This window comes from Sorex fumeus, unplaced genomic scaffold (assembly GCF_029834395.1).
Source record: "Sorex fumeus unplaced genomic scaffold, SorFum_2.1 ptg000022l, whole genome shotgun sequence".
Lineage (NCBI taxonomy): Eukaryota > Metazoa > Chordata > Mammalia > Eulipotyphla > Soricidae > Sorex > Sorex fumeus.
The window spans coordinates 3,495,221-3,521,639 of NW_026606079.1; the positions used below are offsets into that span (position 1 = coordinate 3,495,221).

Consider the following 26,419-nt stretch of genomic DNA (forward strand, 5'->3'; position numbering starts at 1 on the left):
ACCAGTGATGTCGTACTTGATCTTTCGTGCTTGTACCATCAGGTCCTCGATGGATGCATCAGATGCTAGCGTATGTGCATCGAAAAGTTCAGACGATCATTTTTGTATTCCTTCATAGTGGCAGCGTAGTTCTGCCTTGAGATTTTATCGGCCTCTCCTTTCTCATCCTTCTCAATGCTGCCATATTGGTGAAGCCTTCATGGCCAGGGGAATGAGACCCATTGTAATTACTGGTTTTGGCATATCGAATACATATCGGATAGCTTGCGAGGCTCTGCCCTGTGTGCGGAATACTCTGGGTAGCTTGCTAGGCTTTCCGAGAGGGATAGAGGCTTTTGGGGCGACCTCTAATCGCCCTTGTGGGTATTACCATATTTGAACCCTATCAAATATGGTACGGCAATTCTGGAAGATCAGTATTTAGTGTCTTATAATGTGTTGTGCGGCCTCTTTGCGGGTCCGGAAAGCGTCCTGGAGTGTGGCGGCAGCTGGGCAGTGTAGGTAGTGTACTTATAAATCCTCATTTACAAGTAATTTTTATTTATTTAATTTTTAAATTTTTAAATTTTTTTTTATTTATTGAATCACCGTGGGAAAGGTTACAAAGCTTTCAGGTTTAGGTCTCGGTCATGCAAATATCAAACACATTTCCCTTTACCAATACTTATTTTTTACCATGAAGAACCCCAATAAAACCCCACCCCCCAACCCTCCCAGTCCCTGTGGGGCAGATGAATTCTAGTTAACACTCTATCTGCTTTGATTAGATTCATGGTTTCAATAAAAGATTCACCACTATTATTTAGAGTTTACCCCCCCCCCCCCAATCAGACATGCTGAAAAACATTGTGAAGTGATTTGCTTTCTACAGCTGGGTTCAAGAATTAAATGTTGGTTTTGGATTTCTGCTATTTTACTTATTGACCCTGGAAGTATTTCTACTGAAAGTCAGATAGTTAAGAAATTGGTTTCTGTGCTCTGGAGTCGTGGCCGTGCTGGAGAGCCACTAGTGGGGGGCAACTGGTGGCCTCGGTAGGGCGTGAAGGGCGGACCGAAACGCCCCCCTTCCCATGAGGTTTTAGTCGCCCCCACACCCCCGGCTCATACCTGCTGTCCACAAGGCTCCCATGTGGCCGCCATCTTTCTTTCCAGAGGGAGGAGGGCGGAAGGGACCAACACCCTTTCCCCTCCGGGCAGACATGATGGCCTGGATTAACGCATAGTCCGTTCACTTTTCTGCTCCAAGCTGCTGGGTTCTGCATTAAGTCCTTGTTCTTCTGGGGCTGTGGCCGTGCTGGAGAGCCGCTCCTGGGGGGCAACTGGTGACCTCGGTAGGGCGTGAAGGACGGACTGGAATGCCCCCCTTCCCATGAGATTTTAGTCGCCCCCACACCCCCGGCTCATACCTGCTGTGCACAAGGCTCCCATGCGGCCGCCATCCTTCTTTCCAGAGAAGAGAGGGCGAATGGGGCAACACCCTTTCCCCTCCAGCAGACATGATGACCTGGATTAACGCATAGTCCTTTCACTTTTCTGCTCCAAGCTGCTGGGTTCTGCATTAAGTCCTTGTGCTTCTGGGGCTGTGGCCGTGCTGGAGAGCCACTAGTGGGGGGCAACTGGTGGCCTCGGTAGGGTGTGAAGGACGGACCGGAACGCCCCCCTTCCCATGAGGTTTTAGTCGCCCCAACTCCCCCGGCTCATACCTGCTGTCCACAAGGCCCCCATGCGGCCGCCATCCTTTTATCCAGAGAAGAGAGGGCGAATGGGGCAACACCCTTTCCCCTCTGGACAGACATGATGGCCTGGATTAACGCATAGCCCGTTCACTTTTCTGCTCCAAGCTGCTGGGTTATGCATTAAGTCCTTGTGTTTCTGGGGCTGTGGCTGTGCTCCAAACTTAACTATGATTTTCAGAGAGAAACGTTGGGTGGTTTACTTCCCATAGATCACTTTGTATATAGAGAGATGTCGCGCGGCCGCATAAGCGGCCGTGAGGTTTTGAACAAAAGTCCTAGTTCCCGCCTACTCGAGCTGTGCTTGTAGAGGCTCTGGTCACCGGGGTTCCATCTGGGGGAGGCGGGATGCGGTACCTACCCCATCTGGGACTTCCCGATGATCTCGGCTCTTTTTGGAACCTGTTTTTTTTTTCCTTCGGGATCTGTGGATCCCGCCCTCCATGTTGTCCTTCTCTTCAGCTGAATGCTGCAAAGATGGCACTGGGGGGCGGGCTGTGGGCGTGACTTCCGGAATCTGAGGTTACCTGAGAGTTGTAGTCCCGGCAGATTTGAGGAAAAGTCCTAGTTCCCGCATACTCGAGCTGTGCTTGTAGAGGCTTCTGGTCACCAGGGTTCCATCTGGGGGAGGCGGGATGCGGTACCTACCCCGTCTGGGACTTCCCGATGATCTCGGCTCTTTTTGGAACCTGTTTTTTTTTTTTCCTTCGGGTTCTGTGGATCCGCCCTCCATGTGGTCCTTCTCTTCAGCTGAATGCTGCCTATTTTTTAATTTTTATTAGTGAAACGGTGGTCTGATCCCGTTTGGAATTTTGGGACAACAGCAACATCGGTTAGGCAAAACTGTCGATTGAATATGATGTGTTCTATTTCATTGCAGAACCTAAATAGAACCAAATAAAAACCAAAATAAAAACCAAATAAAAACCAAACAGGATCAGACCATTGTGGAACCGAAATAGAACCAAATAAAAACCTAATAAAAACCAAATAAAAACCAAACGGGATCAGACCACCGTCTCCTTCGTGCAAAATTCTACCTCACAGAATGAGGAGAAAAGAATGCAAAGTTTAAGAAGAGAACTCCTAGAACGACCACCAACTGGGAGCTCTTTGGCTCTGTTGCGGCAACATGGGAAGATGCTGTCATTGACAACATTGATGAGGAATACGATGGAATGATTCAGCACCTCCATGATTGTGCGAGGAATGCCAAGAGAGAGATAACCACAAAAAAAGCCTTTCTTCAAACACTCTTGGAGTTATTCGCCAACGTGGCTTGGCACAAGCCTCAGGCAACCGCAAGTGAACATCCGAGCTGGCAAAACAATGCAGAGAAGCCATCAAGGATGACCTCAAAGACAGGAGAGAAGCGGTGCTGGTAGATGCGGCAGAAGTTGGGAAAAGCATTCGTAATGCCCTCCTGTCCTTCACCAACTACAAGACCAAGATGACTGCCCTCCGACATCCTGATGGATCTATCACATCTTCCAGAAGGGCAATGGAGAAGATTATTCATGACTTCTACTCAGATCTCTTTAATAGCCATGTCCACTTGCCCACATACCACATTCAGCATGATGGATATGTCGTTCCCAATGTCCTCCCTTCCGAAATCCAACATGTCATCTCGTCGGTAAAGAAGTAAAGAGCACCTGGCCCAGAGAAGATCAGACCTGAACACCTGAAGAACTTACCATCAGTACTCATCAATACACTGGCTCAGCTCTTCACACGATACCTGTCAGAATGCAAGGTTCCATCCCAATGGAAAACCAGCAGGATGTACTACTATACAAAAAGGGAGACATCCACGACATTGGCAACTATCACCCAATCTGCCTATTGTCTGTCATCTACAAACTGTTCACTCAAGTCATCCTGCATAGGATTAGCAGAACACTAGATGGACAACCATGTGAACAAGCCGGATTCCGAGAAGGATTCAGTACTATCGACTATATCCACATGATTTCTAAGCTCACTGCGGTTTCTCGGGAGTTCAAGATGCCTCTCTGTCTAACATTCATTGATTTAAAGAAAGTCTTTGATTCTGTTGAGACAGAAGCAGTCATTGAAGCCCTAGCCAATCAGGGCATTCAATCTCAATACATCAAGATCCTCCGTGAGCTGTATTATGGATTCACCACCAGGATCTCACCATTCTACAAAGAAATAATCATTGATGTCAAGAGAGGAGTTCGGCAGGGTGATGCCATTTCACTGAAACTCTTCAGTGCCACCCTCGAGAACATCATGCGATGACTAGAATGGGAAAGAATGGGAGTGAAGACAGATGGTCGGCAACTACACCACCTCCGCTTTGCTGATGACATCATTCTAATTACACCAAACATCAGCCAAGTGGCACAAATGCTGGCCGACTTCGACCGTGAGTGTGGAAAGGTCGGACTACAGCTGAATCTTACTAAGACAATGTTTATGAGAAACAGCCTTGTTCCTGACGCTCCATTCGCTCTCAACGGAACCACCATCTTCGAATGCAACAGTTATATATACCTAGGTCGAGAAATCAACATGATGAATGACCTGGCACCTGAGTTGCGCAGGAGGAAGAGAGTGGCTTGGAATGCCTTCAAGATCGTTGAAGAAATAACTAAGAGGACAAAGAACCTCCAGCTACGAGCACATCTTTTCGATTCCACTATTCTTCCTGCATTAACATATGCCTCAGAGACCCGGGACCTACGAAAACAGGATGAGAACACTATTCGGGTCTCTCAAAGAGGAATCGAAAGAGCTATGCTTGGAATATCACGATTCACTCAAATGAGAGATAGAATCCGGAGTTCTGATCTCCGCCAACGCTCAAGAATCAGGGACGCTGTCTCTTTTGCCAAGGCATCAAAAATCTGATGGGCTGGACATGTAATGAGGTTTACAGACAACTGCTGGACTAGAGCCATTACTGATTGGATTCCACGGGACGTCAGAAGATCGCGTGGACACCCACCTACAAGATGGTCAGACTTCTTCGTCAAGACCCTGAATGATCGGTTTGAGGCTCTGCATGTTCCTAGAACGAAAAGATGCCATTGGGCTATGCTAGCACGCAACAGGGATGAATGGAGACGTTACTGGCACCCGCTCGAGTAATTCGATGAATTACGGGGGATCGAGTGATCAAGTGATTAGTGAAACACCATGAGGTACAGTTGTAGACTTACAAATTTTTGTGCTTGGGTTTCAATTATACAATGATCAAATACCCATTCCTCCACCAGTGCCCATTTTTCCACCACCACGGGTCCCAGTATCCCTCCCACCCCCAATCCCCCATTCCACCCTGCCTCTGTGGCAGGGCATTCCCTTTTGTTCTCTCTTTCTTTTTGGGCATTGTGGTTTGCAAATGAGGCATTGAGTGGCAATCATGTTTGGTCTATAATCTGCTTTCAACATGCTTCTCCCACCCTGGGAGGATTCTCCCAACACCCTTTACTTGGTGCTCCTTTCTCTATCTGAGCTCCCTTTTCCCCTAGCATGTGTGGCTGGCCTTCAAGCCATGGAGCAAACCTCCTGGTACTAATCTCGGACACTCTTGGGTGTTAGTCTCCTATTTTGTTACTTTATGTTCCCCAGATGAATGCAATCTTTCTATGTCTATCCCTCTCTTTCTGACTCATTTCACTTAACATGATATACAAGTAAATTTTAAATGCTTGTATCTAAAAGTAATTGCATTAAATTTGATTTTGTACTCGTGTCTCATTCTGATAAACATCATGGCCTTCCCTGTCATTAATATAACATTTTAGAAATTCTTTGCTTGTATACTTGGTAGTTTACATGGAATAGGTAAAGTCTACAGATATAGAATTTAGTAAGTGAAGAGATTTAAGAGAAGTTATTTGTAACATTGTATTTCATTGTGATGTGATACATTTTAAAAAAATTAAAAATTTTGAAAAATCAACAAAATTAAAATTAACTCAGAGAAGGAGCTCTGATAGCCTATCTGAGTTGCAAGGAGGGGGGGATGCAATGAACAATAAGAAGCTGTGTGTCATGAGGATTATGAAACTAATGAAAATTAAGAAAATGTGATGGGGACTGAGAAACTGAAACTGATGCCCTAAATTAAACAAGAGAAGGAAGAAGCATTCCTTTTATGACCCCAATTCATGAAGTTAAGGGCCCACGAGCCACCATCCTTCACAGCAGTGTGGAAATTGCTGTATTATACTGGCAGTCCTACCCAAAGGCCCTGTCCCATATGACCACCACTGACTGGAGGAGGGCTGGTCCCACCCCAGGCTATGATGACCCCTTATCCGGGCCCCTGTTCCCCACCCCCGCCCCAGGCTATGGTGAGCCCTGACCCAGGGCTCTGGTCCCCACCCCCACCCCAGCCTATGGTGACTTCTGACCCAGGGGCCCCTGGTCCCTAACCCCTGACCCATACTGATGACCCCGACCCAGGACCCACTGGTCCCCACCCCGCACCAGGCTATGGTGACCCCTGACTCAGGGCCCCTGGTCCCTACCCCCGCCCCAGGGTACAACAACCCCTACACTCAGCCCCCTGGTTCTATGCCCCACCTGCCTCCTCACTTCCCAGTTCTATAGTTCAGGTTGGTTTCCACTGGGGAGTGTTTAATCCCTTGTTTTGTTTCACCTCATGTGAATTAGATCATCTAATATTTGTCTCCTACTTTAAAAATCACTTCACTTAGTGGAGCAAGGAAATCCTCTTTAACAAATTGTGCTGGCAAAACTGAACAGCTACATGCAAAAAAATGGGCTCAGATCTCTGCCCAACACCATGTACAAAAGTAAGATCAAAATGGATCAAAGACCTCAACATCAGACCAGAATCCATAAGGTACATTGAAGACAAGGTTGGCAAAACCCTCCACGACATTGAAGTGAATGGTATCTTCAAAGATGTCATGCCACTGGCCAAGCAAGTGAAAAGAGATAGACAAATCTTAAACTAAGAAGCTTCTGCTCCTCAAAATACAAAGACAGTCTACAAAATGGTAAAGAATATTCGCCCAATACCTATCTGACAAGGGGTTGTTATCAAAGATAAACAAAGTACTGGTTGAACTCCAGAAGAAGAAAACATCCAATCCCATCAAACTAATCATAAGGGAGATGCAGATCAAAACCACAGTGAGATATCATGTCACACCACAGAGACTGGCCCACATCCAAAAGAACAAAAGCAACCGGTGTTGGTGTGGATGTGGCAAGAAAGGGACCCTCTTCACTGCTGGTGAGAATGCTGACTGGTTCAGCCCTTTTGGAAAACAGTATGTACAATTCTCCAAAAATTAGAAATTGGCTCCCATTTGACCCAGCAATACCACCCCTGGGAATATATCCCAGACAGGCAAAAAAGTATAGTCGAAGTGATATCTGCACTTGTTTGTTCATTGCAGAACTCTTTACAATAGCCAGAATCTGGAAAAAACCTGAGTGCCCGAGAACAGATGACTGGCTAAAGAAACGTTGGTACATCCACACAATGGAGTACTATGTAGCTGTTTGAAAAGATGAAGTCATGTAATTTACATACGAGTGGTACTACATGGAAAGTATCATGCTAAGTGAAATGAGTCAGAAAGAGAGGGACAGACATAGAAAGATTGCATTCATCTGGGGAATATAAAGTAACAAAATAGGAGACCAACACCCAAGAATAGCCGAGGTAAGTACCAGGAGGTTTACTCCATGGTTTGGAAGCCAGCCACACATGCTAGGGGAAAAGGCAGCTCAGATAGAGAAGGGAAAACCAAGTAAAAGGTGTTGGGAGAATCCTCCCAGGATCGGAGACGTATGATGAAAGTAGACTATAGACCAAACATGATTGCCACTCAATGCCTCTTTTGAAAACCACAGCACCCAAAAAGAGAGAGAGAGAACAAAAGGGAATGCCCTGCCACAGAGGCAGGGTGAGATGGGGATGATGGGGGGTGGGAGGGATACTGGGATCAGTGGTGGTGGGAAATGGGCACTGGTGGAGGGATGGGTACTCGATCATTGTATAACTGAAACCCAAGCACAAAAATTTGTAAGTCTACAACTGTACCTCATGGTGTTTCACTAATAAAATTTTTTTAAAAAAAATCACTTCACTTAACATGAAATTTTTTAAAAAAATAACTTCACTTAACATGATTTCACTTAACATGAAATCTGATCATGGGGCAGTTCTGACCATGGGGCAGCAAACTGAAAATTTGCATCTCTTGTTCTTAGCCAAGTAGCATCATGTTATATATATGTGTGTGTTTGTTGTGAGTTTGTGTGTGTGCACTACAATTAAAAATTTTAAATTTTTTGCTTACAAGTGGGTAGACAAGAAGAGTATCATGCTGTGAAATGAGTCAGAAAGAGAGGGACAGACATAGAATGACTGCACTCATTTGTGAAGTATAAAATAACATAACATGAGACTGATACCCAAGGACAGTAGACACAAGGGTCAGGAAGATTGCTCCATAGTTGGAAGCCTGCCTCATGAGCTATGGGGAGAAGACAGATGGGATAGAAAAGGGATCACGAAGACAATGATGGTTGGAGGGATTCTTCAGGATGGGAGATGTGTGCTGAAAGTAGATAAAGGACCAAGTGTGACAACCTCTCTGTATCTGTATTGCAAACCATGATGCCCCAAAGTAGAGAGAGGGAGTATGGAGGAAATTGTCTGCCAGGGAGGGTTGGATGGGGACATTGGTGGTGGAGAATGTACACTGTTGGAGGGTGGGTGTTTGATTATTGTATGATTGTAACTCAAACATGAAAGCTTGTAACTGTATCTCACAGTGATTCAATAAAATTTTTAAAAAATTTTACGCACCATAATTTCCAGTTTTATAATACTTTCAATGATAAGGTTTCTGTTGTTGACTAAGAGCTTCCTCCTGGCTCTGTGCTCAGAGATGCAACTTGGGAGAGTCAATGTGGTGTCAGGGATTGAACTTGGGTCTGTGCATGCAAGACAAATACCTTCTCCACTGTATTCTCTTTTCTGCACCAGTACCCCCCAACCCCCATTTTCTTCTGGCTCCTAGGGTCTCACTTGCTAAATGTGCAACGAGTCTCTTTTCCCCACTTTATTTAAACACTGTGGTTTATAAGGTTGTTCATGATTACTTGTTACAGGCATTCAGTATCCCAACACCAATCCCACCACCACTGTCTCCTTCCCTCCACCATCATCTACCTTTCCCCAACTACCCCTGAGGGTAGTTCTGCTACAGGGGTAGCCTGCCCCTGTAGCAGAACCACATTAATTTATTGTACATTGTTTGTAACCACTAAATGGCTAATGGGATGCTCAAAAAATAGTTCAGTGAAAGAAAATTTGTGGTACAAATTTTCTTAAGTTCTTTTCTGACTGAGAGTTTACTAAGCTGTTGTTGCTATTGTTTTTGTTAGTCAAGATTTGTTGACTTCTACATGGCATTCCTATCCAGTCTGTGGTGCTGGCACTGTAGAGTTTGGGGATGTGGCAAATGCAGCCTCATGCTCAAGAAAATCCAGAATGTGGAGACAAATCCCCTGCATGCAGATTGGGAGGATTTTTATTTCTTTCCTTTCCTTTTTTTTTAAAAAACTGAATCACCATGAAATACAGTTACAAAGCTTTCCTGTCTGAGTTTCAGTCTTACAATGATCGAACACCCATCCCTCCATCAGCGTATACTTTTCACTACCAGTGTCCTCAGTATCCCTCCCCACCTCCGTCCTATCCCTCCCCCTGCCTCTATGGCAGACAGTTTCTCTCTTACTCTCTCACTCTCTACTTATGGGCATTATGGTTTGCAGTATAGATACTGAGAGGCCATCGCGTTTGGTCCTTTCTCTACTTTCAGCACACATCTCCCATCATGAGCGATCCCTCCAACCATCATTGACTTAGTGATCCCTTCTCTATCCAAGCTTCCTTCTTCCCCAGCTCCTGAGGCAGGCTTCCAACCATGGAGCAGTCTTCCTGGCCCTTGTCTCTACTGTCCTTTTGTGTTAGTCTCATAATATGTTATTTTATATTTCACAAATGAGTGTAGTCATTCTATGTCTGTAGATTCGGACAATTAACATTGTCAAAATGGCAGTATTCCCCAAAGCATTATACAGATTCAATGCAGCCCCCATAAGGATACTCATGACATTTTTCAAAGGAGTAGACAAAATAATCCTGAAATTCATATGGAACAATAAACCCCCACAATTAGCTAAAGTAATCCTTGGGAAAAAGAAGATGGGTGGCATCACCTTCCCTAACTTCAAACTGTACTACAAAGGTAAGTAATTAAAAGAACATGGGGGGGGCTGGAGCAATAGCACAGCGAGTAGGGCATTCACCTTGCACGTGGCCAACCTGGGTTCGATTTCCAGCATCCCATATGGTCCCCTGAGCACCGCCAGGGGTGATTCCTGAGTGCAGAGCCAGGAGTGACCCCTGTGCATCGCCAGGTGTGACCCAAAAAGCAAAAACAAACAAAAAAAGAGCATGGAAGTGGAATAGAAACAGACTCACAGAATGGATGGAATATTCAACCAATGGAATAGAGTTGAATATTTTGACACAGACTATCAAATATATGATCATCTAATCTTTGATAAAGGAGCAAGAAATGTGAAGTGGAGCAAGGAAAGCCTCTTCAACAAGTGATGCTAGGAAAACTGGACTGCTACATGCAAAAAAAAAGAATGAAAGAAAAAGAAAGAGACCTCTGTCTAATGCGAGGCACAATGGTCAGATCAAAATGGATTATAAACCTCAATATAATACCTAAATCCATAAGGCACATGGACGAAAATGTAGTTAGAACCCTTATGACATTGAAGCTAAAGGCATCTTTAAGGATGAAATACCACTGACCAAGAAAGTGGAAACAAACATAAACAAATGGAACTACATTAAACTAAGAAGCTCTGTACTTCAAAAGAAGCAGTGGCAAAAATACAGAGAGAGCCTAGAGATTGAGAAAATTTATTTACCCAATACCCATCTGATAGGAGCTATATCCAATACATACAAAACACTGGTAGAACTTTTCAAGAACAGAACCTCTAAACCCATCAAAAAATGGGAAGAAGAAATGAACATTTGTAATTCAAAAAAGAAATACAAATGGCCAAGAGGCACGTGAAAAGGTGCTCTACATTGCTAATTATTAGGGAGATTTAAAACAACAATGAGATATAATTCACACCACAGAAACTGGCATACATCAAAAAGAACGAGAGCAACCAGTGCTGGCTCGAATGTTGGGAGAAGGAACTCTCATTCACTTTTGGTGGGAATGCTGACTGGTCCAACCTTTTTGGAAAACAATATGGATATTCCTTAAAAATCTAGACACTGAGCTTCCATATAATCCAGCAATACCACTTCTGGGAATATGTCATGAGGATGCAAAAAAGTACAGTAGAAATGACATCTGCTCTTGGGTTTATTGTAGCATCCTTCACAATAGCCAGAATCTGGAAACAACCTGAGTGCCTGAGAACAGATGAGTGACTGAAGAAACTTTGGTACATCTACACAGTAGAATACTATGCAGCTGTTAGGAAAGATGAAGTCATGAAATTTGCTTATAAGTGGATGGACATGGAGAGTATCATGCTGAGTGAAATGAGTCAGAGAGGGACAGACATAGAATGACAGCACTCGTTTGTGGAATATAAAATAACATAGTATGAGACAAGGACAGTAGAGAAAAGGACCAGGAAGATTGATCCATGATTGGAAGCCTGACTTATGAGCAAGGGAAGGAGACAGCAGAAATAGAGAAGGGATCACTAAGCCAATGATGGTTGGAGGGATCGCTTGGGACAGGAAATGTGTGCTGACAGTAGACAAAGGATCAAACATGATGGCCTCTCAGTATCTGATTGTAAACCATAATGCCCAAGGTAGAGAGAGTAAAAAGGAAAGTGCCTACCACAGAGGCAGGAGGAGGAATGTAGGTGGCGGGAGGGATACTGGGGACATTGGTGGTGGATATGCACACTGGTGGAGGAATGGGTGTTCAATCATTGTATGACTGAAACGTGATCATGAAAACTTTGTAGCTGTATCTCATGGTGAGTCAATTTAAAAAAGTTGCTTTCTGAGAGATTATTGAGCTGGTCAGTACTGGTTGAACCTTCCGGTCTGTTATCGTTGCTCATAAAGTTGGTGAGTTCCTCCCAGATCTCCCCAGGTATCCCCGTGGTCTGGGGTTGAATCTTTGTCATTCCCTCCCTTTTCCCTCATGGGAGCTCCCTACGGGATTCAGGCGAGTGTTTCCTTCCTAGAAAATTTTTGCTGTTTCTGGTTGTTTTGGATTCTGGGTGTGCATTACAGTGTTCTTCTAAACCTCACAGCCCTGCCTCTCCTATGGCTGTAGTCTGGGTCTCTGTGATTGCTTACTGCCCCCTTCGGCCCCCTCACACAGCGCTCGGTACAAGGATGAAGCGAAGAGTCAGTTGCTATTGGGACAGTGTCCCTGGAGGCATTCAGGGCCATCCCTGGGTCTGTGCATTCATGGCAAAAAGCACGTGTGTGTGTCCTGTGACGTGTGAGGCAGAGAGCTATTAGGCGGTGGTGTGGCTCTTGTGAACTCGTTGAGTGATTGAATCTGCAGGCAAAGACACATGGTTCTCCCAGGTAATGCCCACCGGATACCGTGGTTTCTCTACCCACTATCCACTCACTTGTGGCTAGGCTCTCGGTGTCTGTGGATCTTGGCTGTACTCAGCTGTGATGGACACAGGTGTGCTTATACCCTTTCAAGCTGATGTGTTTGTGTTCTTGGGCTCTGTGCCGAGGCATGGAACTCGGGGGTCAAATGGAAGCTCTATTCATAGTCCTTTAAGAAATCTGCAAGACAATTTTTTGAAGAGGCAGCACCAACTGTTCCAGGAGCAGTGAACAAGTGTCCCTTTTCTCCATGGCATAGTGCCAGCTCTTGGTCCCGGTCTTGTCGACACAGACCATTCTTGCAGGGAGAGGGCTAGCTCAGGTTTTTGTTTGTCTTCCCTGCTCATCAGAGATCATGAAATTTTTTATATGCCTATTGGCCATTTTTATGTCTTTTTTTGAGGACAGTTAGATGATAATTTGGGTTGCTACAACAGTGTAGAACAGTTGCTACAAAATCCAGCTCCTGGAAGATAATAGCACAGAGTCTCCTGCCCCTGGCTGTCCTTGCTGGGGCCCCTTGGAGGGGGCGGGTTGAGTTTCCCTCCCCACCCCGAGCAGAGCTCCGGCGGCTGAAGACCTCCAGAACCAGCCACAACCATGCTGAGACCACTCTCCACACCCATGAAGGTACCGGCAGAGGAACAAAGGCATGTGGGTCCTGGGGCTGAGATCTCCAAGCCTGCTCGGATCAGGGCTGAGCATCCTCCACACAGATCCCTCATCTTCCAGTAGGCAGGGGTCACACCCACCAACTCACCCCCTGGCGCCGTGTAATCCCATCAATGGCCAAGACCCAGAGACTACAAAACCCAGCTCCCGGAAGCCTGTGGCCGCATTTGTGGCTGCACGACATCTTATTATCTCATTCTTACTTTGGACAACCTGGCAGGCTACCGAATGTAACCTGCCCACACAGCAGAGTCTGGCAAACTCCCCGTGGTGTACCCAATATGTTAAATACCAGTAACAATGATGGGTCTCATTCTCCTAACTCTGAAAGAGCATTGAATATGGCACTTTAAAATCTCAGCGCCAGGACGAAGGAGACGTTACTGGTGCCTGCTCGAGGCAATCGACGAACAACAGGATGATCGTGATCATGACAACAGTGTGAGAGTTTATGATACCAGTATACATGTACACAGAACCCTACACGCGAACCACTAACATACCTTTGGCCCCTCCCCCACGTCTCTTCTCTAGTCCTCCCCCTCCACCCGGCCTCCTCCAGCAGAGCCATGGTCGGTTCTGTATTCCAGACCAGGGGTTTTGGTCTCTGTTCACAGACCAATGATATCAACTAGTATTTGTCTTTTTACCTTTGACTAAGTTGGTTGATCCGAACACCCGAAGAATCTGCCATCAGTACTCATCAATACACTGGCTTGGCTCTTCACACGCTACCTGTCTGAATGCAAGGTTCTGCCCCAGTGGAAAACCAGCAGGACTGTACTACTGTACAAGAAGGGAGACATCCACGACACTGGCAACTATCACCCAATCTACCTATTGTCAGTCATCTACAAGCTGTTCATTTGAATCATCCTAAATAGGATTGGCAGAACACTAGATGAAGGACAACCATGCGAGCAAGGCGGGTTCCAAAAAGGATTCAGCATCATCGACCATATCCACACGATAACCAAGCTCATTGAGGTTTCTCTGGAGTTCAATATGCCGCTCTGTCTAACGTTCATTGATTTAAAGAAGGCCTTTGACACTCAATGCCTCTTTTGCAAACCACAACACCCAAAAGGAGAGAGAGAACAGAGAGGAATGCCCTGCCAAAGAGGCAGGGTGGAATGGGGGGTTGGGGGGGTGGGAGGGATACTTGGATCCGTGGTGGTGGGAAATGGGCACTGGTGGAGGGATGGGTATTTGATCATTGTATAATTGAAACCCAAGCACAAAATATGTAAGTCTAAAACTCTACCTCATGGTGTCTCACTAATAAAAATTAAAAAAAAAAAGAAGGCTTTTGATTCTGTTGAGACTGAAGTAGTCATTGAAGCCCTAGCCAAACAGGGTGTTCAAACTCACTTGATCACTTGACTTCCCGTTAATTGTTGATTTGCTTGAGCGGGCGCCAGTAACGACTCCATTTGTCCCTGTCGCGTGCTAGTGTAGCCCAATGGCATTTGTTCGCTCTAGGAACATGGAGAGCCTCAAACCAATTGTTCATGATCTTGATGAAGAAGTCTGACCATCAGGTAGGTGGGCGGCCACGCGGTCTTTGGACATCCCGTGGAATCCAGTTGGTAACAGCTCTAGTCCAGCAGTCGTCTTTTTTTTTTCATTTCATCATCCTGTTATTCGTCGATTGCCTCGAGCAGGCCCCAGTAACGTCTCTTTCATCCTAACCCTGAGATTATATTCAAGGCGCTTTAGGAGAATGAGACCCATCATTGTTACTGGTATTTGGCATATTTGGTACACCACGGGGAGTTTGCCAGACTCTGTCCTGTGGGCAGGCTACATTCGATAGTCTGCAAGTTTGTCCAAAGTAGGAATGAGATAATAAAATGTCATAAAAAGATGTCCTGATAAGATGTTGCGTGGCCGCGAATGCAGGAGCTGGATTTTATAGTCTCTGAGTCTTGGCCGTTGATGGGATTACACGGCGCCAGGGGGCCAGGTGGTGGGTGTGACCCCCGCCTACTGGAATTTGGAGGATCTGGGTGGAGGATGCTCAACTCCAATCCGAGTAGGCTGGGAGATCTCGGCCCCGGAACCCGCGTGGATTTGTCCCTCTGCCAGTACCTTCATGTGTGTGGAGAGTGGTCTCAGCATGGTGGTGGCTGGTCCTGGAGGTCTTCGGCTGCCGGAGCCCTGGTCGGGGCGGGGAGGAAAGCTCAACCCGCTCCCCTCCAACGGGCCCTGGCGTGGAACAGCCAGGCGCGGGGGCAGAAGACTGCAGTCTTCTTCCTATCATTGTGAAGCAGAATTCACCAAGCAGTCGTCTTTAAATCTCATTATGTGACCAGCCCATCTGATTTTAGACACCTTGACAAATGAGACAGCGTCCCTGATTCTTGATAGGCGACGGATGTTGGAACTCTGGATTCTTTCTCTCATTTGAGTGAAACGTGATATTCCAAGCATAGCACTTTCAATTCCTCTTTGGGAGACCCGAATAGCATTCTCATCCTGTTTACGTAGGGCCCAGGTCTCTGAGGCATATGTTATGCAGGAAGAACAGTGGAATCAAAGAGATGTGCCCGGAGCCGGAGATTCTTCGTCCTCTTAGCTATTTCTTCGACGCTCTTGAAGGCGTTCCAAGCCGCTCTCTTCCTCCTGCGCAGCTCGGGTGCCAGGTCATTTGTCATGTTGACCTCTCGACCTAGGTACACATAGCTGTTGCATTCGGAGATGGTTGTTCCATTGAGAGCAAATGGGGCATCAGGAACGAGGCTGTTTCTCATAAACATTGTCTTCGTAAGATTCAGCTGTAGACCGACCTTTCCACATTCACGGTCGAAGTTGGCCAGCATTTGTGCAGCTTGGCTGATGTTTGGTGTTATTAGAACAATGTCATCAGCAAAGCGGAGGTGATGTAGTTGCCGACCATCTATCTTCACTCCCATTCCTTCCCATTCCAGTTGTCGCATGATGTTCTCGAGGGTGGCACTGAAGAGTTTCGGTGAAATGGTATCACCCTGCCGAACCCCTCTCTTGACATTGATGATTACTTCTTTGTAGAATGGTGAGATCCTGGTAGTGAATCCGCAATACAGCTCACGGAGGATCTTGATGTATTGAGCTTGAATGCCCTGATTGGCTAGGGCTTCAATGACCGCTTCTGTCTCAACAGAATCAAAGGCCTTCTTTAAATCAATGAACGTTAGACAGAGCGGCATCTTGAACTCCTGAGAAACCTCAATGAGCTTGGTTATCGTGTGGATATGGTCGATGGTGCTGAATCCTTTGCGGAACCTGGCTTGCTTGCATGGTTGTCATTCATCTAGTGTTCTGCCAATCCTATTTAGGATGACTCAAGTGAACAACTTGTAGATGACAGACAATAGGCAGATTGGATGATAGTTGCCAATGTCATGGATATCTCCCTTTTTGTAGAGTAGTACAGTCCTGCTGGTTTTCCATTGCGACGGAACTTTGCATTCAGACAGGTAGCGTGTGAAGAGCCGAGCCAGTGTATTGATGAGTACTGACGGCAGATTCCTCAGGTGTTCAGGTCAGACCTTGTCTGGGCTGGGTGCTGTTCATTTCTTTACTGACGAAATGGCGTGTCGGATTTCGGAAGGGAGAACATTGGGAATGACATATCCATCCTGTAGAATTTGGTATGTCGGCAAGTGGACATGGCTATCGAAGAGATTTGAGTAGAAGTCATGGATAATCTTCTCCATTGTCGTTCTGGAGGATGTGATAGATCCATCAGGACGTCGGAGGGCAGTCATCTTGGTCTTGTAGTTGGCGAAGGACTGGCTTCTGCCGCATCTACCAGCACTTCTGCTCTTCTCTCTTTGAGGTCTTCCTTGATCGCATCTCTGCACTGCTTTGCGAGCTCAGACGTTCGGTTGCGGTTGCCTGAGGCATGCGCCAAACCACGTTGGTGAATAAGCTCAAGAGTTTTCGAAGACAGGCGGTTTTTTTGTGGCTATCTCTCTCTCTTGGTGTTCCTCGCACAATCACGGAGGTGCTGAACTAGTTGATCGTATTCTTCGTCAATGTTGTCAACAATGGCATCTTCCCATGTTGCCGCAATAGTGCCAAAGAGCTCCTAGTTGGTGGTCGTCCTGGGAGTTCTCTTTTTAAACTTTGCAGCCCTTTCTGCCCTCTCTGTGAAGTAGAATTTTGCACGAAGGAGTCGGTCGTCTGATCCCGTTCAGAATTTTGGGACAACAGCGACATCGGTCAGGCAAAACCGTCGATTGAATATGATGTGGTCTATTTTGTTGTGGAATCGTCCACCGGGAGACTCCCATGTCCAAAGTTTAGATTCGGCCTTCTGGAACTGTGAGTTACCATGGATGGTCTTGGTCGACAAGATGAACTCAGACAGTCTCTCACCCTGTTCTTTCCATTCTAGGCCATGGGTCCCGATGTGAAGTTCTTCAGCTGATCTTCTCGGTGCTATCTTGGCATTAAAATCACCCACAATGATCTTGTAGAAGGTGTAGTCTTCTTTATAGAACTTCTCCAGCTCCATGTAGAACTTCTCAATTTCTCCTTCATCATAATTAGATGTTGGTGCGTAGACAACAAAGAGAGAAACTGCCGGCAGTGAACCACATATATTCAAATGTAAACATCTGATTCGGGTTGTTAGGCATTCGAATGAATCAATGTTCATGGCCAAGTTTGTGTTGAGAAGGACACGGACGCCTCCGACACCTCTTTTATTGCATGTTCCGAGGATCAATTCTTCTCCAGTGTTGAAAAAGGCATGATGAGATTGGTGCCTTCTTGTCTCGGTCAGACCAATGATGTCGTACTTGATCTTTTGCGCTTGTACCATCAATTCCTCGATGGGTCAGGACGCTTTCTGGACCCGCGTGACAGTTCAAACGCTTCACTCAAATGAGAGAAAGAATCCAGAGTTCCGATCTCTGTCAAGGGGGCAAGAATCAGGGACTCTGTCTCATTTGTCAAGGCATCAAAAATCAGATGGGCTGGACACATAATGAGATTTGGAGATGACCGCTGGACTTGAGCCATTACAGACTGGATTCCATGGGATGTCAAAAGACCGCGAGGCCGCCCACCTATGAGATGGTCAGACTTCTTTGTTAAGACCCTGAACAATAAGTTTGCGGCTCTTCATGCTCCTAGAACGAGCAGACGCCATTGGGCTACACTAGCACACAACAGGGACGAATGGAGAGGTTACTGGTGCCCGCTTAAGCAAATCGAGTAACGGGATGTCAAGTGATCAAGTGATCATGTCTTTAGAGTTATATTTGTGCAATATCATGTCACTAGTGAATTTGATAGCTTGACTTTTTCTTTATCCATTTGAATTCATTTAATTTACCTTTATTGCCAACTGCTGTGGCTAGGATTTCCAGTACTCTGTCAAATAAAAGTGGTGAAAGTGGACATCCTAGTCTCATGCCTGCTCTTAGAGGAGAGACTTACAGTTTTTCCCCATAAAAATGATCTTAGCTGTGGGTTTATTTTATATGCCTTTGCAATATTGAGATAAGTTCCTTCAATGCTAATCTTGTGAGGGTTTTTTTAAAAATCATAAATGGGGGTTGACAAGGACAGTAGATACAAGGGCCAGGAAAACTGCTCCATAGTTGGAAGCCTGCCTCATGAGCGGAGGGGAGAAGGCAGCTGGAGTAGAGAAGGGATCACTAAGAAAATGATGGTTGGAGGAATCATTTGGATGGGAGATGTGGGCTGAAAGTAGATAATGGACCAAACATTATAATCTCTGAGTATCTATATTGCAAACCATGATGCCCAAAAGTAGAGAGAGAGAGTATGGGGAATATTGTTTGCCATGGAGGCAGTGGGAGGGTGGGAAAGGGGGGTATACTGGGGATATTGGTGGTGGGAATGTGCACTGATGGAAGGATGGGTGTTTGATCATTGTGTGATTTTAACTCAAACATGAAAGCTTGTAACTATCTCACAGTGATTCAGTAAAAAAAAAATAGGGGTTGAATCTTGTAAATACTGTCTCTGTATCTCTACAGACGATTATATGGGTTTTGTCTTTCATTTCAGTAATGTAGTCAATTGATTTGTAAATATTTAACCATCCTTACAAAAATCCCTGGAAAAAATACCACTCGATCGAGTGTGTGATATATTTAATGTCCTGCTAGTTCTGTTCACTAGGATTTCATCGAGGATCTCTGCATCTATCTCATCAGGGATATTTATCTGAGATTTTATTTTTTGGTGATGTCTCTATCAACTTTTGACATCAATGTGATGTTGATATCTAGAAACTTTTGGGGAAGATTCCCATTCCTCCCACTTCCTGGAAGAACTTAAGAAGGGTGTGTGGTCAGGTTGTCTTTAAAGATTTGAAAAACTTCAGTAGTGAACTCAAGTAGTCTTGAGCTCTGGTTCTTGGGGAAATTTTTGATGAATACCTCAAGTTCCCTAGTAGTAATGGGTATATTACCTGCTGACTTAGTAATGGGAGGTTGTAGGACTCTGGAAAATTACCCATTTTTTCCAGATCATGAAATTTTGTGAATTTTGTGACTTACTCTCACCTGATCATTTGTTTTTCTGAGATGTCTGTTATAATTTCTTCTCTTTCATTACTGGTCTGGTTGATCAGGGGTTTATCTCATTTATCTTTCTGATACAGGCTGGGATTTATTGAACACTCCCTCTTGGAGAAGAATACGATGTGGAGCAAGGAAAGCCTCTCAGGACATGAGCCAGGAAAACCGGTCTGTTATATGTTAAAAACAACAACCCAGATCCCTATTTCATACGATGCACAAGAGTCAATTCCAAATGGGTAAAGATCTCAATATGAGACTCAATACGTGAATGATGTTGAGGAAAACATAGTAGGAACCCTTCCTGACATCAAATCCGGAGGATTCTTCAATGACTCAATACTATTGTCCAAGCATGTGGAAGCAAAGATAAACAAGTGGGATGACATCAAATTCTCAGAAGCTTAAGCAAACAAAAGAAATATTGGCCAGACTAAAACGACCCCACAGACTGGGGGAATATATTTCTCACCCCTTACATGAGAAAGGGTTAATATTTAAGATATATAAAGTACTTAACAGTAAAAAACAATCAGCTCCAAAAGAAAAAAAAAAGAGAACAAATGAGCAGATGCTTCCTTAAAGAAGGCATGCAGACGGCCATGGGTAGATGGAAAATTCCTCTCCATTTCTTATCATCATAGAAGTGCAAATCAAAGCCGTGAAATATCACCTTAAACCAGTGATACTGACAAACACAGGAAAGAACAACAACAACCAGTATTGGCTTTGATGTGGGGAGAAAGAAACCTTCCATGACCCGTGGAACTGTTGTCTGGTTCAGCCTCTGGAAACAATACTAATACTTGTCAAAAAGACTGAGACCCAAACTTCTATATACCCCAGAAGTGCACCTCTTGGCATCTACTCCGAGAGGGCCTATCAGCTCTATCCCCAGGAGACATTCGCATTCATGTGTTTATTGTAACACTACTTAGCAATAGCCCAGATCTGGGAACAACTCAAATGTGCAAGGACAGATTACTGGATAAAGGAACTCTACATACAGTGGAATACTACCAGGCTGTGTAAGAGACAAAGTCATGTCATTTTCCACTAAGTGGATCTGGAGAGTATCATGGGGTATACACATAATCAGGAAAAAGGGGCCAGTCACAGAATGATCTCTGTCTCTGTCTCTGTCTCTGTCTGTCTGTCTCTCTCTCTCTCTCTCTCGGGTCATACAGAAACACTAAGGGAATAACAATGGCCTGAGAGCTGTTCTACAGAGTGACAGCCCATGGCAGGGGAGAGCCTAAGCCTTGGTGGCAGGTGTGGTTTTGGAGCACTGTGTTGTGAGCAGGGCTGTCTGGCAGGTCCTGTTACACTGCTGGCAGCATGGCCCCCACCCCTACTGGCCTAATGCTCTGTCCCCTGGGCTGAGTTGTGGTCTGGGACTCCTGACAGGGGAAGAGGCCGCATGCTGCAAGAAACCATTTCGAGGCCCCCGTGAGGCCTTCTGTGCAGATGGGCTTCTGTCGTGCAAGTGTTTGTCCTCCTCCGACTGGGTAAGTCAGACCAGTTTTCAAACTCTAGCTCAGTTGCCTAATTCTTTCTCGTGTTCAGTGTGACAACCATTATCTCTGGCTCTATCCTAGTCACAAGCTTAGCCCCTCCCCCGAGGTGGACACACTTCCTTCATGGGAGACGCATGTCTCAAGGACCCCTTTCCTGGTGTGAGACCCCTTTCCCCAGGGGTGTTTCCTGTGAACTCTTACTGGAGACCCTTACCTAATGCGGGGCCCTTAGGTGAGGTGGGGGCTATTATTTGGGGTGGAAAACTTTTTTAAAAAATTTTTTTATTTTTGGGGCTGGAGCGATCGCACAGTGGGTAGGGCGTTTGCCTTACACGCAGCCAACATGACTGACCCGGGTTCAATTCCCAGCATCCCAGATGGTCCCCCGAGCACCACCAGGAGTAATTCCTGAGTGCATGAGCCAGGAGTAATCCCTGAGCATCGCTGGGTGTGACCCAAAAAACAAAAAAAAAAATTTTATTTTTGATTTTTTTGCTTTTTGGGTCACACCCGGCGATGCTCAGAGGTTACTCCTGGCTCATCACTCAGGAATTACTCCTGGCATTGCTCGGGGACCATAAGGATGCTGGGAATTGAACCTGGATCAGTCACGTGCAAGGCAAATGCCCTCCCTGCTATGCGATGGCTCCAGCCCCCAGGGGGTGGGAAACTTTAATAAATTAGCCCCTGATCCAAGGCGGGGACTCCTGCATCTGAAGTGAGACCCCCTGATCCTTGGCCGCTGGCTGGAGGGAGGCGCGCACAGACTCCTCAGGAAGGCAGAGGTTGGGGAGGCGAGAGAGTTTATTTCAGGCTGTGTTGGGGGACAGGGGACAGCTGCCCGTGGGGACGTCCCGGGCACCGCGCATTGTCGCCAGGGCTGCAAGGGCCTGTCTGGGTGGTGTGTGCAGGACACTGCCTTCTGCGCTCGCGGTGTGGCTCCGGGTCACTTCACCTGCAGGGACACACAGGGACGCGTCATGGGGGTGCGGGTGGGGGCGCGGGTGGGTGCGGGTGGGGCAGGGGCTCCTGGGACCTACCTTGAACAGGGTGACCGTGGTGCTGTAGAAGAGGCTCAGCAGGAAGAGGACGATGAAGGTGGAAGCCATGGCGGACAGGTTCTCGAAGCCCTCCTCCTCGGCACTCACCTCCCCCTCTGCAGAACACACATGCGGGTCAGGGGGTGGGCGGGCAGGTGGGGGTGGAAGGCGCAAATGCTGGGGTCAGGACACACTTTGGGGCCACCGATGGCCACTAGTGATGTGCGGGGCTGAGGCTCTGGGGCTGCTGCTCTGGGCACTCGTGTGGCCCGATCCCTCCCCCGCCACTCTGAGGGCCCAGGGTTGGGGGTGGGGGGGTGAGAGCACAGCAGGGAGACGAGGCCGGGGACCCTGTGTCTGCCCGCCTGCCCTCGGTGGTCCCGTGCGGGTGGTCCTGTGCTTCGCTCCTGGCACGCCCTGGACTGCTGCCCTGACCGGCACAGCTGGACATGCCCTGCGTGGCCCTGCAGGCCAGGGTTAGTAGCCTTCGGATGCAGCCCCCAGCTGAGAGACAGGACAAGCAGAGCTTTGGGCAGGACGCCTGCGGCCAGGGCAGTGCAGGAGAGACTGCTGTGGGGAGCGGGCAACTCCAAGGGCCAGCGACTGGCCACGCGTGTGTGTCTGTGTTCTCGTGCTTCTGTGTGTGGCACCGCTGTGTGCATCAACCACGTCCTTGTGTCAGCCCAGGTCCATGTGTCAACCAAGTCCATGTGTGCAAGCCAGTCCTTGTCCACGCGTGTATATCAACCCATATCCGTGTGTGTGAGCCCATGCCCATGTGTGTATCAGCTTTGTCATGTGTGTGCCAGCCTGTGTCCATGTGTGTCTATCAGCCTGTGTCTATGTGTGTATCAGCCTGAGTCCATGTATTTGTGTCAGCTTGTGTCCATTTGTGTCCATCAGCCTGTGTCCATGCATGTCCACCAGTCCGTGTCCATGTGTGTTGGCTGTGTCCATCAGCCTGTGTCCATGTGTGCGTGTTGGTTGGCTGTGTCCAGGCATGTGTCAACCATATCCATATGTGCCCACAATCCCATGTCCACGTATGTGTGTCAGCCATGTCCATGTGTGAATATCAGGCTGTATCCATGTGTGTATGTCAGCCCATGTCAGTCAGCCCATGTTCATGTGTATCAGTCCGTGTTCATGTCAGTGCATGTTCATGTGTGTCTGCCCATGTCCATGTGTATGTCTGTGTTCATGTGCTCGGTGTTCATGTGTGGGCTTCACATGTGTGACTGTATGCTTGGCTGAGTGTGCGTCTGTGTCTGTATGAGTTCATGAATTCATGTATCTGTACATGAGTATGTTTATATAGTGTCCACCCATGTGAATTGCATGTCCATGCATGTGCACGCAGGAGTGGATCTGTATGTGTTCCCATGTGAGTTGTGTGTCCCCTGTGTTCAGTGTGAATGGCATATGCCTATGTTCACACACGTAACTTGTATATGAATTAGTGAGCATGCCCATATTCACACTAGCTGCACGCACACATGTATGTGAGGGCATGTGCCTGTGAGTTCATCTATGTCCACGTGAGCTGTGTGTGTATGTGTGTGCGCGCATGGATGTGTCTATGTCCACATCACACATTTGTTGCATATACATCCACAAGTATGTCTGTATGTCTCTATGTGCAGTTGAGTAAGCAGTGTGTGTGTGCGGGTGGGTGTCTGTGTACGCGTGCACATGTGTGTGGTTGTGCATGTCTGTGCATGTATGTGCCCAGGAGGCAGTGAGAGCTCGAGCGGCTGGGCCCGTGGGCTGCAAGCACCCTGCAAGCAGCTCGGGGTGCGAGAGAGGCCAGAAGCGCGGCCCCTCGGGGCGGGCAGGGTCAGCACAGGCACGAGCACGCAGGACCAGCGTCTTTTCAATGGATCTTTTTATTTCTAACTCCGTGAACGGCAACCTCTGCTGCTGAGCTCAGAGGGCACGCACGCACGCACACACGGTCAGTAGCAGGTGCTGGCAGTGTCGGACAGGACCAGGGACACATTGTACAGGGTGGGTTTACCGGTGGCCTTGTCCACGGTCTTCTCGGTCACCGAGAGGGGCAGGGCCTCGTGGCCCACCACGCAGGTGTAGGACTCCCCGCTGCTCCAGTCCTTCTCGCTCACGGTCAGGACGCTGTGGACGAAGTAGAGGTCCGCGCGCTGGGGCTCAGGCTGGGGGCTGCTGGTCACGTAGTCTTCGGGGTCCACCGGCTGGCCCTGGTGCTGCCACTGCACGAAGACGTCGGGGGGTGCGAAGTTCTTCACCAGGCAGGTGACTGACACCGTCTCCCGCAGCTTGACCTCCTCCTGGGCGGGCGGCAGCACGTACACGGAGGGCCGGTTCGTGAAGACATCTGCGGAAGGAAGGTTGGTGTCGGGGGGCTTGGGTGGGGCAGCGGGTGGGGGTGGGTGTGAGGGGGGCGGGTGGGCTCACGCACTCTGGGGCCGGGAGATGGTCTGCTTCAGCGTCGAGGGCAGGTCTGGGTGCTTCACGGTGCATGTGAACTTCTCGCCCGACACCCAGTCCTCCTGGCACACGCTGGCCCGGCCCGTGGCGCTGAAGGTGTTGTTGGGGTGGCTCTCAGAGATCAACTGCTGCGTTTCCAGCTTGCCTTTCTTCTCGCTGATCCACTGGATGTCCAGGCCGATGTAGGAGGCCAGGCCCGTGACCAGGCAGGTCAACTGGGCCGAGCGGTTGAGGAAGATGCTGACGAAGCTCGGGGGCAGGGCGAAGACCTGGATGCCGGCGGAGGAGTCTGGGGGCAGGAGAGATGGGTTGAGCGGCGTCGGGAGGCGGGCGGGCGGGTCCCCCCCACTCCGGGCCGGGCTCTGTGTGGGGGCTCACCAGGGAAGCTGCACAAGGACGACGTGTTCTTCTGGTAGGTCAGGCCCTTGTGCACCGCCTGGCAGGTGAACACCTTCTGCTCAAGCCACTCCATCTCGGTGACGGTCAGCCGACTGATGACCCTGAAGGTGGCGGGCCCCGTGCCCTGCGGCTCAGCCTCCACCTCGCTGGTTGAGACGAGCTTGGGTGACACGGGGTGGCCGTCCTTCAGCCAGGACATGGCGATGTTCTTGGGGCTGAAGCCCGACGCCTGGCAGATGATCTGGGATTTGCGGGGGTTGTTGCCGGAGAAGGAGTCGCGGGGCGGGACGAAGACACTCACGTTGGGGGGCAGCTCCATGATGCCTGGAGTGAGGACACGGCATTAGTCGGGCCTGCTTTGGGGCCCGCCCTGCCTGCCTGCTCCTGCCCTCCGGCTTACCTGGTATGGGCACATGCACCTTCTGGTTGCCAGTCTTGTGCTTGGTGTTGCACACCAGGTAGTCGTCGGTGGACTGCAGGGTGTTCAAGGACAGCAGTTGCACCCGGGAGGTGGCCAGGTACTTGCCAGCTCGCAGGACCTCGGGGAAGTTGTAGGCATCCTTGATGTCGCTGTTGTTCTTGAAGTTCCAGGAGAAGGTGACTTTCTGGGGCAGGTAGTCGAGGGCCAGGCAGCCCAGGGTCACCTGCGTCTCGTCCAGCAGAGACGAGTCACAGGAGACGAGGGGGAAGAGTGACGGAGACGACTCGGCCTCTGGAGAGCCGTGAGGAGAGAAAGGAGGAGACTCCGGTGAGGACGGGAGGGAGCCTGGCACCACCTAGCACCAGAGGCAGCCCCATGGGTGGCCCCCCGTATAGCGGCACCGCATGACCACATTGCAGGCCCCAGCATCCCACACCCCTTAGGTGGGTTGCACCGGCTGGGCCCCGGCCCCCCGCTGCCTGCAGGTAGTGATGGAGCAATGAGGAAAGGGTTTTGGCTCCCCGAACAGGGGCGGTGAGGGCTGGAGAGTAGCCCGTGCAGAGCAGAGAGTATCACAAAGAAATGAGACAATGAGTTTCCTTCCGGCAGAGCCTGCTATAGTCACAGCCAGCCGCAGGGGTGGAGCGAGCTGGCCGAGTGGACAGGCCTCTGGGAGCACTGCCCTCCGAGTCACCTCTAAGGCCCAACAGGCACTCTGCGCTAAGGCTCCTTGCAGATTGTCTTGCAGAATCAGCTCCCAAAGTCTCGGAGAGACTCTGCCTATGAGACTCCGGCCCGTGGACCCACGGAGACCTCCCACAGGCAGTGGGTCCTGCGGAGCAGGGACTTCCAGCCCGGGAGCCGTGTTGAGCTCGGAGAGCCCAGGCTTGCTGCCTCAGACTGACGGCCCTTCCGGCTCATCCCAGCCTGTTGCACACAGATGAGTTGAGTTTGGTCAGCCCAGTCCAGCTC

General features: G+C 48.3%; 1 pseudogene and 1 gene segment (V, D, J or C); both read right to left on the bottom strand.

Moving 5' to 3' along the window:
• The window catches only part of LOC130023148 (mitofusin-1-like), a 58,027-nt pseudogene extending 35,412 nt beyond the window's left edge, over positions 1-22,615 (bottom strand).
• A 1,504-nt stretch (positions 22,616-24,119) lies between these two features.
• Positions 24,120-25,357, bottom strand: LOC130023257 (Ig mu chain C region-like). The segment is given in 3 exon segments: positions 24,120-24,514; positions 24,599-24,916; positions 25,006-25,357. Coding segments are annotated over 3 exon segments (1,053 nt in total).
• Positions 25,358-26,419: the final 1,062 nt, after the last annotated feature.